The sequence below is a fragment of the Megalops cyprinoides genome, chromosome 3 (assembly GCF_013368585.1).
Source record: "Megalops cyprinoides isolate fMegCyp1 chromosome 3, fMegCyp1.pri, whole genome shotgun sequence".
Taxonomy (NCBI): Eukaryota; Metazoa; Chordata; class Actinopteri; order Elopiformes; family Megalopidae; genus Megalops; species Megalops cyprinoides.
In genome coordinates, this window is record NC_050585.1 from 30,174,257 (window position 1) to 30,191,605 (window position 17,349).

At 42.2% G+C, this 17,349-nt stretch overlaps 1 protein-coding gene across 5 annotated transcripts in view; it reads right to left on the bottom strand.

Moving 5' to 3' along the window:
- LOC118775440 (ecto-NOX disulfide-thiol exchanger 2-like) overlaps positions 1-17,349 on the bottom strand; it is a 170,702-nt gene that overhangs the window by 63,384 nt on the left and 89,969 nt on the right. For all 5 annotated transcript variants that reach the window (XM_036525357.1, XM_036525360.1, XM_036525358.1 and 2 more), the window contains one exon: positions 12,698-12,841. In XM_036525357.1, the coding sequence (XP_036381250.1) occupies positions 12,698-12,841 (144 nt within the window). The remainder of the gene's footprint in view (positions 1-12,697; positions 12,842-17,349) is intronic.

The following is a 17,349-nucleotide window of genomic DNA, read 5'->3' on the forward strand; positions in this document are numbered from 1 at the left end:
TTATTAAAAGACAGTTTACAGTATGAAAACAGAGTGTATCTCTAAAGATGTCCAAAAACATCCACCATTATTTGAGTATTTTACTTCTTATTGAATAATTAAATTCAAAAACAAAATGGCTCAGAACTAGTTCCAGTCTATAGCAGCCATGTTGTGCGGCATGTCTACATTTTTTTTGCTATTTATTAGACAAAGGAGACAAAGATAGACAAAATGCCTAACATTACCTACATTTCCTCTATTGCAACAGGGCAAGCTTGCATGCCTCTCACTTCACTTAACATTAGCTAGCTACCCACACAGGCTATATTTTGTTGTGCTGCTGTTCAGGGCTTTAATAATCCTTAACATAATCCTAGCAAGTTCAAAATGCAGATCAAAGTAAACTAAAAGAGAATTTTAGGTATCTTTGTGTGGTATCTCTGTAAAGATTTCTCCCCAGAATGTTTTCATTGTTGTACTATAAAATACACCAATCACTACCCTGTATCATGATGGAATAACAGTTTCAGATGGAAGACAATACATTCAAAACAGAAGAACATTTTACAGCATGTCCTTTAGTTTGCAGAATAGAGACACAGAAGTAGAGACAATTACTTTTTTTTTTTTACACTCAAGCACCAGCCAAAGAGAAGTTTTTAAAAGTTCTTAAATTCCTTTCTAGTCTTGCGGGGGTGGGTACAAAGTTTACAGCTGTCTTAACAGCTGTACTCTGCAACCTTGTTTTTGACTTAACTTTTTGACTGACCATTTTTCACAAGAACAACTGTATGAGTTCTCCAGCACACTCTCTATGGCTTGCCTTGATTTACTTGTGCTAATATTCATTATACATTACAAAGAACAATGAGGACTCTTTTGCACAAAAAGAGAATAATTTATCCAAGGACACAATTACAGTTCAGTCAATAGGAATAATGTGGTTCCCGATGGAAAAATGGCACAGACAGGGACAAGAAAGAATGAGATTGTAAAAATTCAAATTCAAACAGCATGCCCATTTCAGTCCTGATGTGCTCTGATGATTTGTCCTGAACAAGTGCAGAGTGAAAGCAGAAAACAGTAAATTCTGAAACCCAATATTAGCACTCTGAAGCCCTGTATCTGAGCAACCATGAATTGATCATTTTTCACAAGAGAAAATTGTAAATTCTCAACACATTTTGAACAGATAGGGAATAGATACTTAACTTGCTCAAATATTCACTAGTTATTACAAAGCATGGTGAGGTCCCAGGTGACTGGCTAAATATAAAGTTTAACTTGAAGGGTTCCAGAGACAAAGTCAGGTAGGGCTGTCAGTTCTTCCTTTTGATCTTATTTCAGAGGAATTTACTCTCCTCAGTATAAAAAGCAGCAGGAGCCAATGGCACAAAGATGCCTTTTAGAATCCTATTTTTTCTGTTCCAGGAACAAAAAAGGTAGCAGGAGAGGGACAAAATTAGCACGAGAATCTGCTGATTGCTCCTCCTTTTAACAGCTCGTCTCAAATGAAATGCAGGACATTTGAAGGACGGCAGGCGGCTCAACACCGTGGAACTAATGAAAGCTCCCTATCTTTGTAATTACTTCAGGATGATGCCAGCTATGTACCAGTGCAAAATATTCACAGCGATCCCAAGGTTTAATCTCAGGCACTTCAAAGCATTTTTCTTCCATCTTTTTTCCCCGTTGAAAATCAGTGCAAAGTGAAATTCAGAATCAAAATTATATGAGAGCAAAGAATTATTTTTGCATCTCCCTTGCATGCCCATAGCAGATCAATACTACCCTATTTTTCCTCACTTAAATAATACTAAGAAAAAAAAAAAACAGTCAATTATGCAGGGGGTATTGGAGTTAGTTTTTTTTTTCACTTCAGTGAATAGTTAGCATCTGCACTGCAATCCTACTTGGGCATGTCAGTGTAGTCTGAAATTTGTCCTCACTGACAAGGCAGAACAGATGTTAACTTCAGGGAATTATGGTAGTCTGTGTACAGGCACTATTTTACAAAGGTTTCAGCATCGCACTTCAAAAATCACACCACATTTACACTTGCATTAAGAATCCGTGTACAATCCTCTCCCTCAGTTTACAAGCTGCAATACTGTCAGTTGCACAACAGATAGCATAGCTAACTGCACGCACGCCAAGAGCCTCTAAACTGCCAAGACATGACCCACTAGGTGGAGATTTAGTTGGGGAATTCTGCTGACTATCAGTGGGCCCTGTGGTTGCACTCAAGCACGGGCTGATGGGAAAGCCATGCGAGAAAATCCAGGGAATGGATAAGCTGGAAATGTGTAAAACACAGTTCCATCAACACAACTCCCAAGTGATGGATCCTGCTCAAACTGTGGTTAATTGGGTAAACAGGAACAATGGGCATATTGAGCCCCTGAGACTTCTGGTCCTTCTTTAACATTTCCTGCTTAATGTTTTGGTTCGCTGTGTCCATGGACAATGCATCCTCTACCTCAAAAACCTGTCATATTTGCCTTATGTTCTGGCACCACTACTATTGGTAAACAGAGACTCATAAGGAAAGGAGGGGCGTGCAGATGTATTTACAACATTGGCCCTGTGGTGAGTCTACAAGGCTATGCCATGCTGTGTCTGCAGATGTCTGCAACACCACTGCCACTGCCGCCACAAACCAGCTATTGCCCCTCAGTCAGCTGCCCGTGGCGGGAGGAACTACAGGAACTTCGAGATTAATTTGAGATGATGAGGAGCCACTCCAGATGCCATCTCCCTAGCCCAGTCCCGGAAGGTCTCCGAATGCCTTATCCCAATCAGTCCAAGACAATTCCGAGGATTTACTCTGGGAGCCTGTTCCGCAGCCACACGACACCTGCGGGGATCATGTCACGAAGGGCTAATGAGCTTGCTTCGGCTACAGAAATCAAACAGCCCCACAGGATTTAGAAGAAAAAAAAAAGAAAAATCCTCCACCCGGGTGTCAGACTCTGCCTGCTGTGAGAGAGACACCATATGGTGACAATAAGGAATAAACCGCTGACGCCAGGAGTGGAAGAATGGCATGAAACTATAGAAGCCTAGCGCCGGACCCTTCGGATGCCCGCACCGCAGTACTTACAAAGGGCCGGCAGAGCCCGTCTTCCTTCCCCCGAAGCATAGCAGCTGCTTTGGTTCCGAGGCTCGGTGGCAGCTCCCCGTCCAGTGCCAATTATAGCCGCTGTTCGGGCCGTGAGGGAGACGGGGCGGGGGGAGGGGACGCTTTGATTTCCGCACTCTGAGAAGAAGGGAGGCTTCGGTGCCTTTTCTTGCGCGATGAGTAACGATGACAGAGCGAATCCCTGCTGGGACGCAGTGGCACCTGCTGCATTATCCAGCACAGACGGTACCTACCATCCACTCAGCTGTGTAATACACCCGAGTGGAGCCGCACAACACAAAAAAAAAAAAAAAAAGAAAACCAAACCTCACCATGCAGGAGATCTGCAATTTGCCAGTGAAGAATGAGTCATTCTTCACACCCAAGGAGACCTGCTCTTTCAAGGGGGCAGACTTCATCAGAGCAAGGTCCACGCCAAGCCTGAGTATCTCTCCTTCCTCACGTCTGAGTCGGTGCGGGGGACACAATACTTCGTGCTTCACTCCGGTGCTTTTTTTTTTTTTCTCGCGTCTCGCCTTTGCAGCATTGTTAGAGGGAGGGAGAGACACTGGGGAGATCCGTTTACGCACCAGTACTTTGAGAAAAGAGCTCAGTTTTAAGGCACACTCTCCTGTCCAGCGCAGAGCCTTCCTGATGGGGGATGGGACAGCTGTGGCAGGGCAATGTGTAGCGCTTCACTGAAAAGTGCACCTCCAAAATGAGGAGGTGCTGGTGCAGGCTTATTGATGTGAGAGCAAATACTGCTTCCAGCCTACACACCTGGGGTTTGCACAACAGCTACAGCTAAAGACACGTGCAGAAGCCTGTAAGAGATGATCAAAATCGGCTACCACAGCTTGATGCAGATCAAGGAGGATTTGAAATTTGACAAAGCTCCACTTGAGGCTGTTCGTACCTATGGTGGCAATGCCAGAAATGACTGGTGTGAGTGCAGGGAGTGTAATGTGAGGATCCTGGAGTTAGCCTTACTGCTGTGAAATGACAATACATCTCTCCTAACTCACTGAAAGACACATAATGAGACATGCACTCCAACCTAATCTATTCTCCTTTGATCCTTGCATTACATATCTGACTCGGGTGTAAATTTCATAGCTGCTGTTATCCTCAAACAATTCTGCAAAAAAAAAAAAAAATAGATTAGAAAATAGCATTTAAAGAACTTGTAATTTTCTTTTTTACTGAATGTGGGAGGACCGCATCTGGAACATATTGTCTGTCTGTACCATACATCCTATAAATCCCTGTCACTGGGTCCTTACTTGAGAGGGAGGTGTGATCTGAGGGGGGCGGTGTGATTACACCACAACCTCCTCCTACAGTTTACTGTTCACAAAGGGTTCCCTTTCCCGTACTTAGAAATGAAACTGCTGATCTTGTGAATGGGCAAATGGTGCAATCAATGCACCCATGCAAAGATGTAATGGGCATCCTTTGCAGAATTTCTCACTGTTTTGGGTAGATGGCGAGCTACACAATGATGAAAAACTGAAAAATCCTCAGGGTGTTGCAGATGAGGAACTCACAAATGGCTTTATTCTGTGTGCCTCCTGTTTGCTGGGTTAGAATCACTCTCTGTGTCTTTGAACTAAACTCAAACTAACACAAAATAACACATCAGACTTATAACAAAGAGAGGTGGAAGGCTAAGAGACCAAAGGGGTAGTTTTACAACAATCATACTTACAACTGGATTCACAACGCCACTTAAGGGTGCATTATTTCTATGTTGTCAGATAACATTTATTTCCCATATTCCACCCATGAAGCCATGATTTATGAAGTGGTACTTGAGGCTGACAAAGACAACAGCCCGGCAAACACGGCCGTTGGTTGCGTGATGGCAGTTTGGCCAGCTGGGAGCTTGTCCTGCCACTGTGCTCTGTGTCCCATCACATCTCATAAACATCCTGCTCCTCTGGTGCTAAGCATTGAACATCAAATCCTGCAAGACCTGCACAAAGCTACACTCAACGTTGTAATGCTGAAAAAAGCTAAAATGAAAAAAGGAAAAAAAAAAAGCAATAACACTGAAACTGTTGATTTCAGTTGAAAAGATGACAGCTTGTAGGCATCTCAAAAAAAGGTAGCATTTTAGAAGCTGATAGATGGGGAAGCTGCATCATGTATAGCTTAATATTCACCTTTCCTCTAGCAGCAGTGACACTATCTGAATGCCTGCAATGACGGTTATCTCTGTGTTCATCTCAGCAAAAAGAGATGCGTAAATAAAACCCTGCGTCGTATCTCCCCGTAGAATCACCTTGAGTCGCTTCACACTGATCTGTCACTGACCTGTCAGTCGCCCCAGAGCTTGAATGCAGTGATTTCTTTGTAAGTGTAACTTAATATGCTTACTTTTGCAAGGACCCTCATTTTTTTCTATTTGTTAGGAAAGTAAATATGTAATAATACAGTGTAGTGAAGCCAGTGGTTTGCTTCTGGCAACACATCAGTCCTAAATAATCCATCGAAAAGCCGTTTTTGAAAACCTGTGGCCACACATTTGATGGACACCCCTTTGAATAAAGAAGGAAAATACGCTGCAGGTACCTGTCACTTAAAATATGCTCAAAACTTGTATTTTCAGGCACATTTAAGAGTACCATTTCTCCCGTACACAAAATCTGTGTTTATAATAAACAGATGTTAAACTACACATGTTAAGGGCAACAGGACTTCTGTAAAGCCTGACTTTAATGTTTACCCCTCAAAACAAAACATAAAGAGAGGAAAGAAAGTATTTTGAAATGAAAATGTAAGGTCCAGTATCAGTTGCATTGGTAGGTGCTGGTGTGTGTGTGTGTGTGAGATCTGGCATGCATGGACCTGCAGATCATTCACCTGGTGCAGCCAGGGACACAGCGCGTAGGCTGAGAGAGAGACTCGAAATACAAATGCAGTGCGTGTTGTATCAGGCCATGCTTCTTCTAAAGGTCATGAAACTGCCTCAGTCAGATCCAACTGAACTGTCTACAGAGGAGAGAGAGAATCAGTGGCCACAGAGGAAGATGAAAAAAGGAGATGAAAGTGTTTTCAGTGGCTGAAATGAACATATCAAGGTCTTACGTACCACGTGAGGAGAAAGACTGGATGGAGGGTTTGGCACGGATAGAGATTAAAGGGAATATTAATGTGATCTAAAGGGTGGGAGCATTCAGCTTCAGTGTGTTCAGAGGGAGGTTAGACTGGGATGGAAGAGATGGTCTATCATTAACACCACCGCCCAACACTGCTTGTAACAGTGTGCTTTCCACACACAGATACACAGAACTGTGCATGTTCTATACGAGTCACTAAGAGAACCCACAATAAGGAGTTACACAGACACACCTAAATGCATTTCGAAAAACTCCGCATACATGCATATACACTGGGCATGTGACAATATCGTAATGTTGAATTTCGTAAAATCAGAGAGTGACAAAATATTTCTTAGACCTGAGAAAATGCTGCAAAAAACGTGAATTTTTTACTTGCTTTACTCAATCTGTCCATTTTATTAGTATAGTACTTCTTACCATTAGTGTTGTAAGATCATTACTGATGTTTGTTTCACTAGATTTCCCAATCTGTTTTCCTAGATTTTTTATTTTATCTGTGTCTCTGTGATCACCTACCCACCCTTGTGTTGCTTTGCTTTTTTTCCCTGTAATAAGGCATTTTGGGACTGGATGGTCCACAGCAGGTCATTTGGGAGGGGGTGTGCCCATCACCTGGTCTCACCCAGATCAGAGGTAATACACTCCCCTTTTGTTAACTCTCTGATGAGAAGAGGTTAGAACAGACAGCATGGCAGCCGCTATTTCTTTATCTAAGCTCATTGTTACGTGCGGCGCACTGGGCGTGTGGAGTCTGGGCCGCCTGCGTCACGGTTTCCCTCCCTCTCTCCTCTCCCGCTCTCTCCTGACGCAGGTATCCCTCTGCGCTGCGTCCCGTCTCATCGTTCAGGCCCGGCCAACCAGAAACGGGGCACCCCGATTTAAAGATGCTAGATTCTTGGGGTGCTCTCTCGCTGTGTTGATCATTGGTGTTTCACTGCTATTACCACGGGTACTGCCATTACCCATCTGGGACGTAACATCATAATAACCATGGTGAAATATATGATTCCCTGCCTTATATAAGTCAAGCATATTATCCTGATATAATTATTTTATGTATCTGTCACATTTAAAGCATTAGCTTTCTAAATTTATCTAAATATCTAAATTTCATTAGATATATAAGTAAAGGAAAAAAAGAAAACTTCTTCAGCCATGATGTATTTTTGTTTTTCTATAAGAATTTTTTTTCTCAGGGGATTATGGGTTCATTTCATATCCTTAACTCCGTTTTATCATGGTACCATGAGCCAAGTATATTGTCTCATACCTCATATGCACACACACAGCATTCTAACCACTCTTATCAAAGCAGGCTAAAATCAGCACAAAATGGTTCCATCCTCTGGGGTAAAACAGAGTCAGGATGCAAATTTAACCACTCTCCTGTTCTTCATATGCTCCGAACTTCAGACAAACAGCTGATCATTCAGTTACTGTTGTGAAACCCCCCACATAGTTGACAATAACTGCAGTAAATGCACTCTGTGCTATACGATACCAGAACTCTGCCTCCTAGCTTTAGTGCTCAGACAGGTCAAAAGCAGCGGGTTAACCCTGTCAACTGTCTAGCCAAGAGGAAAAGGGCAGTGACAAACAGCTGCCATCAGCCCCATGTCTTGTTCAGACTGTTCTGGGCAGGCGAGAGGAGACATCCAGCATTCATTGCTCATATATCAACCGCCGGGCCATGTCAATCCTAATCCCAACTCAGTCCTTTCTACATTTTCAAGTCAGCAAGGCAGCCACTCAACAGCAAACTGTACATTCTCACTATATACAACAGAATAGTACTTTTTGTGTGTGCCCACAGGGAGTGGGCAAAAATTCAAGTTTCAACTGGATAATCTCCATACAAGTATGACAATGCTGGAAATTCAGCAAAGTAGCTTTATTTGTGAGTCAAATGCCGAGAGCAGGACCTGTAGTCCTGGTCAGTTGAAGCTGAGTGTTAGCCTTTGGGCTCAATGTGCAAGGCAGCCGTTTGCTCTTTGGCTTTTCAAAAAAACCTTGACAGACCTCATGAATACCTTAGAGACAAAGGTCAACTACAGACCCAATCCAACTACAACAAAGCTGTCAGAAACAAGGACTGCGGAACTACGGAGGAAGACAGAATGGGGATATTTGTTTTTTTTTTATATTACTGCACTGATTATACAATTGTAAAATGGAAACCCTTTTTGAAGTATTTCTTCTACTTTCAGAAGTCCTTCCATATGTATGTCTGTTGCTGTGGTTTAAAACAAGTCCTAGTTGTCACATTTTGCAGAGTATGAAATTCCTTGGTTTTGTAAATAGCTTCATGTTCTATTGTAGAGGGTGTCTAATAAATTGTAAATCCTCCACGACCCCCTGACCCCAAATCTCCATTAGCCTATCAGCTCACAGCAGCTGCCGAACAGTCTGATGCCCCACACTGCCCTTCTTCTGAAGATAAGTGCTGTAACACAGTGGCAAGACAACCCCCCTTTTCACTAGCATTGGGAAATAGCACTACAGTATATAATTATACTTTTTCAGTGTTCATTTGCACTTACTTTGTTCACCATCTGCCCAGATTATTCAGTCGTTCTCCATTCTGAAGCAGCACTTTAAAAAGGTTAATGCACATATATAAAAGGGAAGCATAAAGATTGCATTATGTTGAGTAAACCCAGTGAATTTGTTTCACCCCATGGACATCATAACTGACTGAGGTGTTTAACATTTTCAGTCAGGGATAGGTTTACCTCGTTTACCCCCCCCAAACTGCAAAAAATTGTGTTTTTCAGAACAAAAGAGTAGCAACACTGGATAGAAACAATTTACCTTAAACTCCAGATAAGGTAAAAGCAATTGATCTGGCCATTAGGCCATGCTCTTAAATTCTTTTTCATCTCCAACTCTGACACATAGCCTACCTTATAAAAATACAATACCATGACTCATTAAAAATACAGATGACTCTTAGAGAATGACTTGCAATCATTGCAGTACTATCACAAATATATGGGGCAAACCATTTCCAAAAGAGGCCGCAATATTCCTAATGCTAATATTGCTGCCTATCTCTTGTATGTATTCATGAAAATTACCTGCTATCACAGTAAGGCGAACTGTATCTGAAAGGCTTATATTCCACGCATCCTCCTTGTAGCCCTTTCACGGTGCTACTTTCATTTCAGCTATCCTTTCTTGTGGGTCTGCTGTGTGAAAGAGAACGTAAAGGAACACCATGCACATGGAGCTCTGCAGCACTGTGTGTGCGATGTCACTGCGATGGCTCCAACAGCGGGAGACACAGGTAGAGACCAACGCAAGTTGCAAGTTTCTCCCCATTCACAGGCCGAAAAAGAAAATAAATAGACCAGATGGGTTTTCTAATGAAGGAGGGGGGTAATGTGCTGATACACAATGAATGCATTCAGTGACTCGCTGACAAACCTTTTACCAGTCCCGAGGCGTAAGAATAAAAGCAAATTTGTTCTGCATTTCTCCCATATGACTTTAAATGGGTCACAAAAACACGATGTATTCAATTACATGTTCCGAGGGCAGAATTTCTCTCCCCCCCAGCCTTTTCCTTCGAAGCAGTTACACTGTTATTGGCTGTTTTTGCGGTGAAATGAAATGTAAAAATGAAGAAAAAAATGAAATGAAATAGCTGAGATAAGATAATGCCGCTATAGGGTCTTTGCATGTCAGGACGGCTTGCGCTGTGTGGAGGAAATCGGCGGGTGTTCTTCACAACCCAAATGATCGTTGCCGGCTCTCCATCCTCACGAACACTCATTACAATTCCTTAGCAAAGGCAAATCATTGCTCATTACATCCATGCCCAAGTGTCAGGCTCCCCCTCTGAGACAGTAAGACCTCCATTCCTGCTTTCATTGCCAGAGAATTTAATGCATCGCTTTCCAGATGTTGCTAATTGTTGATACTCTGGTACGTTTACGCTGCTGGAGATTAATTGTATGAAAGGCTCAAGGAAAATAACATCTTTTCAAGCTTGAAAGAACACAACAGTGCTCTGAATGGCAAATACCAGTAAATGCGATGTTTGCAAGGCATCATGAAACAGGCTAATGGCTCGACTCGTAAGTTACACTTATGAATGTACAAAAAGCATATAGTAAGTTAAGAAAAGACTCCGAAAACATATGTGATTGCTCCTCTATAATTAGTTGCTATGTTGTAATGTGTTAAAACATGATAAGGAACTGCAACAAAAAAAGCAACAAGCATTTTCACCTATTTTGCAGGGACTCACTAACTTGAGATGGAGTGAGGCTTACCTATGGCAAGATAATGGGGCTTAAGTGAGCTAAACCCATCTGTGTTATTAGATCACTTACTTAAACCCATACAGGACAACATGTTCTCCTTCGAATGGACAGACTTGATTTGCGGACGGAGGCTTTGATCTGAATATGTGGCAGGCTTGCTTTCATCTGTGCAATTTTCTGCTCCCATTGTTCCCACACTGCGCAAAATACTTCCATTTCCATTTGCTGCTTCTGCAATTTAAAGGTGTGGGCTGTAATTCCAGTACACATTATCTTACTTTCTGGAAGATTGTGGTCTTAAAATCCTAGCTTCTCTGGTGCCCTATTTTTTCTTTCTTTTAAAAAAAACACCATCATTTCCATTAGCTTCATGGGGAGCCCTACTTTGATCCTCTGGCAAATCAAAAATGACAAACCCCCTAGATGGTAGCAGCATCCCCTTCAGAAAGAAATGGATGTACTTGTCAATGTGACTGGCGAGAGTAAGGAGTTGTAATGACATTGTCATTCAGAGTGGTGTGAAATTCTGAATATGGATAATTAGGCTATGCTGAATGAATAACCAAATGCCTTTAAAGGACACCGCTGTTTCATCTGCGCTACTGCTTGACCAGGAGACCCTGCTTTAGGTTGCATTACGCTCCAGCCTGTTGGCACGAACCACAACAGTGCAGACCATCGCTGACGTTACCGTGCTTCCATGGACAAGCCTGGCTGCCATGCTTGACAACAGGCCCTGATATGTCCAGCTTCCTCTCCAGACCCATAACTCCCACTATAGATCAGGGAATGCACTGCAATAACCGAGCCAATCATGGGATCCTCCTAGACAACATGCCCATTAAAGTTGGAGAAAGCCATCAAAAAAGCTCTGCAGAAGCACCATTCAGGAAAAAGCAGTTCTTTTTGGTCTTTAAAAATTCAGCGGCTGTGGTCAAAAGGTCGTTTTAGGAGTATGTTGCAGCAACTGCACTTGGAAGACACGCAATTTCAACTGCAAGACGTACACTTTGGGTCCTTTCACAGGAATTTTTCAAGGTGACACTGTCACCTTGCAGAAACCTTGCCAAACAATACCCTCAAAAGCATGTTTTTGAAGTAATTCTTAGTGTTCTTAAGTGGATAGACACCTATCAATGTGTTTTTTGTATCCCCTTTTGAACGCTGTACTCTATCGGACGCTTAAAAGCACAATTAACTATGTCATACATCACTGAATGTCATGTTTTGATAGGAGGTCTCTTCTAATTAACAAAAAGTGTTCACAAGCTTCATTTAGCAAATGTATCTTAGAATTGCAGTCATTTAAAAAGTCTTTAAAAACCTCTCAAACCCATTATAAAGTCCAATATTCATTCCTAGATAGATAGATACTAGATACATAGGAAACAGGACTCCAAAAGAAGAAAAAGGAAAATAAGAATCACATCTCACATTCCAAACTGAAGTTTCAGGCAGACGGGGGTCAGCACCCCACGTACTATGCAGACAATATGACTGCATGTGTGATCTAAAAGCTGTAGATCCCCAAAGCTGATCCACAAGGGGCTGCCTTGTGCCGTTCCAGCCTCCATCACAATCTACAAGATGTAACCAACCATCTTTACAACTTTGAACCTTATTCTTAAAGCAATCGTAAACATTTGCAGGCATCAGTGTATTTTAAGACCTACTGAAAAAAATGTCAAACTTTTATTAGTTCTATTCACTTCATGTCTGACTACATCCAAAATGCTGTAACTACTCTTTCTTCAAGAACAGCTTTAATCCACTTCTTATAATGCAATTAAGATTACAGCCAATTCTTTTAATTACCATATGCCATGATTCAAACTGGGACCTCATTTAGCAAAGACAAATTGCGACAATTAGGCTGACTGAAATTCACGCACAGCATATTAGTTTCATCTGGAGATTGTCGGCAGTAATTTAGTCAAAAACTTTTTTCTCTTTTGCTAACAGCCACATTTGTGCAATCCAAGGAACAATCACCATCATAATCACAGTGCAATCAATGCACATTTGCCTTATCATGGTATAAGTTTCTCTAGTGAAGAGCTCTGGTGAGCTATGTGGACAAACCAAATCGTGAACAGTCATGAGGCCTGTAACTCAGAATCTATGTCCCTGAGATGGACCCCTGGGGAACAAGTCTCGCGATTCAATGTCCCTTAGCACTGATGAGATTTTTATTTTCCTACCTGGGGGCAGGTTCGGTCTCTTCCTCTTCTTGCTGTTCTCAGCTCCGTTCTCCAGTGGACAATCTGTCACCAGGGGCCCACTGGAGTTGCTGAACTGAAGAGGTTCATTGTTGGTGGCTGGATCAAAGGGGAGTGGGTTCAATCCTACAAAAAAAAGTAATGAAGCCTTCCATTAAATGTGTGCTTTCTTCCTATTGCATGAGAGTGGCTAGCAGCTTGCTAGAGCAATTCTATGAAAAAAGGCGGAGATTAAGCAGCTTTTCTGAGCTCTTTATAATTCAATGTTTCCACTTTTTCCAATGCACTTCTTTGTTCTGAAACACACAAGAATGGGATTGTGAACATGAAAGCTGCCATTAGTTCATAAACAGACAATGAAAATGATCCCATTATCAAAAATGTCTTTATTGGTGAGGAGCCCCAAGCCAGCGATCAATTTAGCACAAGGACAGACAGAGACAGGACTTGATTTGATGAAACGGCACGTCTCCGGATTTACATTTGTTTTGCTAAGGTCTGCTCCAAAAAAATAAAGCAAAGCCAGATAATATAAGAGCGCACTCTCTTCCCCGCCAGATGGGAAGGGACGCATGGAGCGGGAGCGAGGCCTCGTCGGGAATGGCATAATCTTCTGCATCTTGCCCCATCGGCAGAGCTGAGATCGGTTCCTGGCGGATGCTGCCTTAGCACAGCAGCACAGCTTGTGCCCAGAAGACAAGACGATTGGATCTCCTGACTGCTCTGCCTCCAGAGGCTGGCTCGATCCTCCCTCTGCTTGGAAAGTTACAATACAGCATCTTCAATCACAGGGGAGTTTTATAATAACCCTGTAATGGAATGAACTGCATGACAAATTGTTCCCAACAGTGGGAGGGGAAAAAAAAAAAAAACGTCTAAACAATGAAACAAATATCATGCCCTTGTTTGAGTTTGAATAAATCCTTGGCAGGCAAACTTGTGTAAATGAGATAGTGAAGCCGGTTCTCCTGTGATGATTCAGTGAGTGAAAGCGTAGATCAAGTGGTGGAATAATACAACCAGCTGCCAGCAGGCTTTCAGAGGTCACGTTACACTGCTGTGCCTTGTCTTCAGAACATTGTTTTCTTATTTTTTCGCCATGCAGATGCTGAGTATTCCTCTGCATATGCCCAACACATTATATATCAAGCAATATGAGCACAGATATTGGAAAATAAAAGGATGTGAGAAGCACAGATTCTGACCTGGACTTAAACACATCTGTTAAAAATATATTAAGTGCTTACTGGGTTATTTGGAAAACTTTTCATCACAGTACCTTTCCACCATACATGCAAACAAAACACCCTGGCTTAACTGTAAAGTTATAGAACATTAGCCAGTTATTAGTGAATGCTTGTAATTAGTAATAAATATAAATAAAGTTTGGCAAAAAATAAAGTGAATAACCAAAGCTGCTTTGAGTGCTAATTAATTTATCTCTCATTTTGGTTGGTAAGTGCCAGTCAGATAAAAATATACTAGATGTCAAAATGGCCATGGTAACTGAAAATAAGGAACGCTATTCTGACACACTCTAAAAGGGATAAAAAACAGCTGTCTACAATGTAAAGTTAATAAATAAATAGATGTCGCCGGGCTGGGGCATTTCAAACATTGGAGTGTGTCCTTTCAAAAAGGGGCTTTAGTGATTCTGCAAACAGCGTGAATAAACCAACAGACTCCAAAGCAGATATAAAACAAGTCTCATGCATTTATGGATGCGCAAAGGCTATATTTTGCAGAGTATTTCTCCATCTCCGCTCCCAAAGACGAGCAATTCCCTAATGTGTTTACAGAGGGAATTCTAAATGTCGTAGGCAATTTGCTGGTGTGTTTCTCTCACTTCCCCTCCATTACACTGATGTGTCTGACGGAGCAACTGAATGGACTGCTTCGCCATACAACTGTCTTTCCATTTCACTCTCCTCTTCATCCCCCCTCCTTTTGCTTTAATTTTTTGCTTTCGGTCACTGACCTTCCTTCACAATTTCATGTTTTTTTTTAAGCTCACGGAAATATTATAACCACTTTTCTGTTCTCCAGGCTTTGTAATGATGAGCATCCATTAGGGATATTACAGGACATTTTAAAAGATGCAAAGCGACAACAAGGAATGAGAAACTAGAGAAAGCGTTAAAATGAAAGGAAGTGATTTCCTTCTGCACTAACCCTGGCCAATAAATTAGATTTCCGATTCTAACTGTAATTCTGCTGCCCCTCTAAAATGGTAGAAAAGAGAGAACAGAAAAGCCCTGTGACAGATATATATTAATCTAAAGTCTGTCTACTAAGAAATAGGGTAAAGGTAACAAATAAAAAACAAAAATGCAATAGTAGCAGTCACAGTGATACCACATTTCCTGCTGCAGAACAAAAGCAGTACCACTAAGAAAGATATATGAAACCTTTCCTTTGTTCATTTTCTTCTTTCTCATTGTGGCAGTCCAGAGAACTTTGTTGTGGCTCCTGATGTGAAATCAAATGGTACCCCTTGCGCACACGCACACACACACACACACACACACACACACACACACACACACACACACACACACACACACACACACACACACATACACATACACACACACAAGTGATGGACGATTTGTTTAAGTGAACGGCATATGGTCAAGCTTTGAGCAAAACGACTGCATGTTTCTGTGAAACTGATGGAGAGCAGGACAGAACCAAAAATATAAAAGCATAACTACCAAATGGGAGCAGATAATTGTGAGGTGAGTGAATGAAAAAGAACCACATCAGCGGTATATACATTAGAATATAGCGCAGGGCTGAGCGATAGAGCTCCTCAAGACGGAGCCTGGGGCATGCATGAATTCCGGAGAAGTCACTCCTCCAGGGATGCATGGCATGCGTAAGTGGCAGATCACTGACCACTGACCGAGGAATGCTAATGGCGAAGATCCCTGGACACCCATAAAAGTAACAGGGCCATAACACCAGGGCAGTTTTGAGGGTACCAGAACTTTCATGAGATTGCCAGGATGGCAGCGACTTTCTGAACCAAGCAAAATCCTTCCATTTTCTCCAGGAGGCTTGCTTTGTACTAACGTAACTCTCTCGCCTTTGCCTCCCCTGTGCCTCATTGATTTAGGATGGTGAAAGCTGCCCGGGAGCCGCCTGCTCCACGTTGCTCATCTAAAAGCCTGCAGGTCACCGTAACAGTACACACAGGTGGAAAGCATGCAGATCAATAATGCTGCTTGGTGAATATCTTGCATGTTTAAAATGTTAGGGAAGCGTTCAATGACCATGGCAGGAAGTGTAAATGTAAACACAGATTGTGCATATCAAGTGCCACATTCATAGTATATGAATTTCTCCTGGGAACATCTGTATGAAATCAACATAATTAGAACTAAAATACTAAACTAAAATAAAAATCAAATATTTTTTCTTCTATTTTAACTCTACACATTTCAAATTAATGTGAAGGACAGAAAAACAAAGTTGTCTAACTGTTGTTCAATGACAACAGTCAGTTATTAATTTATTATCTGTCAATAAAAGCAACGTATTGGCTAAATGACATATAATATGGAGTTGGTCCCCCTTTTGCAGCTATAACAGCTTCCACTCTTCTTGGAAGGCTTTCCATAAGATTTTGGAGTGTTTCTGTGGGAATTTGTGCCCATTCATTCTGTAGAGCATTTATGAGGTCAGGCACTGATGTTGGACGAGAAGGCCTGGCTTGCAATCTCCGTTCCAGTTCATCCCAAAGGTGCTCGATGGGGTTGAGGTTAGGGCTCTGTGCGGGCCAGTCAAGTTCTACCACACCGAACTCATCAAAGCATGTCTTTATAGTCCTTGCTTTGTGCACTGGGGCACAGTCATGTTAGAAAAGAAAAGGGCCTTCCCCAAACTGTTGCCACAAAGTTGGAAGCATAGCATTGTCCAAAATGTCTTGGTATGCTGAAGCATAAGATTGCCCTTCACTGGAGATAAGGGGCCTAGCCCAAACCCTGAAAAACAGCCCCATACTATTATCCCTCCTCCACCAAACTTCACAGTTGGCACAATGCAGTCAAGTAGATAACATTCTCCCGGCATCTGCCAAACCCAGACCCACCCATCTGACTGCCAAACAGAGAACCGTGATTCGTTACTCCACAGAACACGTTTCCACTGCTCCACAGTCCAGTGTCGGTGTGCTTTACACCACTCCATCCGACGCTTGGCATTGGACTTGGTGATGTGAGGCTTGCATGCAGCTGCTCGGCCATGGAAACCAATTCCATGAAGCTCCCAGCACAGTTTTTGTGCTTACATTAATGCCAGTGGAAGTTCGGAACTCTTCAGCTATGGAATCAGCAGAGCGTTGACGACTTTTACGCACCATGCGCCTTAGCAGTCGTTGACCCTGCTCTGTGATTTTACGCAGTCTTCCGCTTTGTGGCTGAGTTGCTGTTGTTCCTAAATGCTTCCACTTTCTACTAATATCACTTACAGTTGACCGTGGAATATCCAGCAGGGATGAAATTTCATGAACCGTCTTATTGCAAAGGTGCCATCCTATCACAGTACCACGCTTGAAGTCACTGAGCTCTTCAGAACGACCCATTTGTATCACAAATGCAAATGGAGACTGCATGGCTAGGTGCTTGATTTTA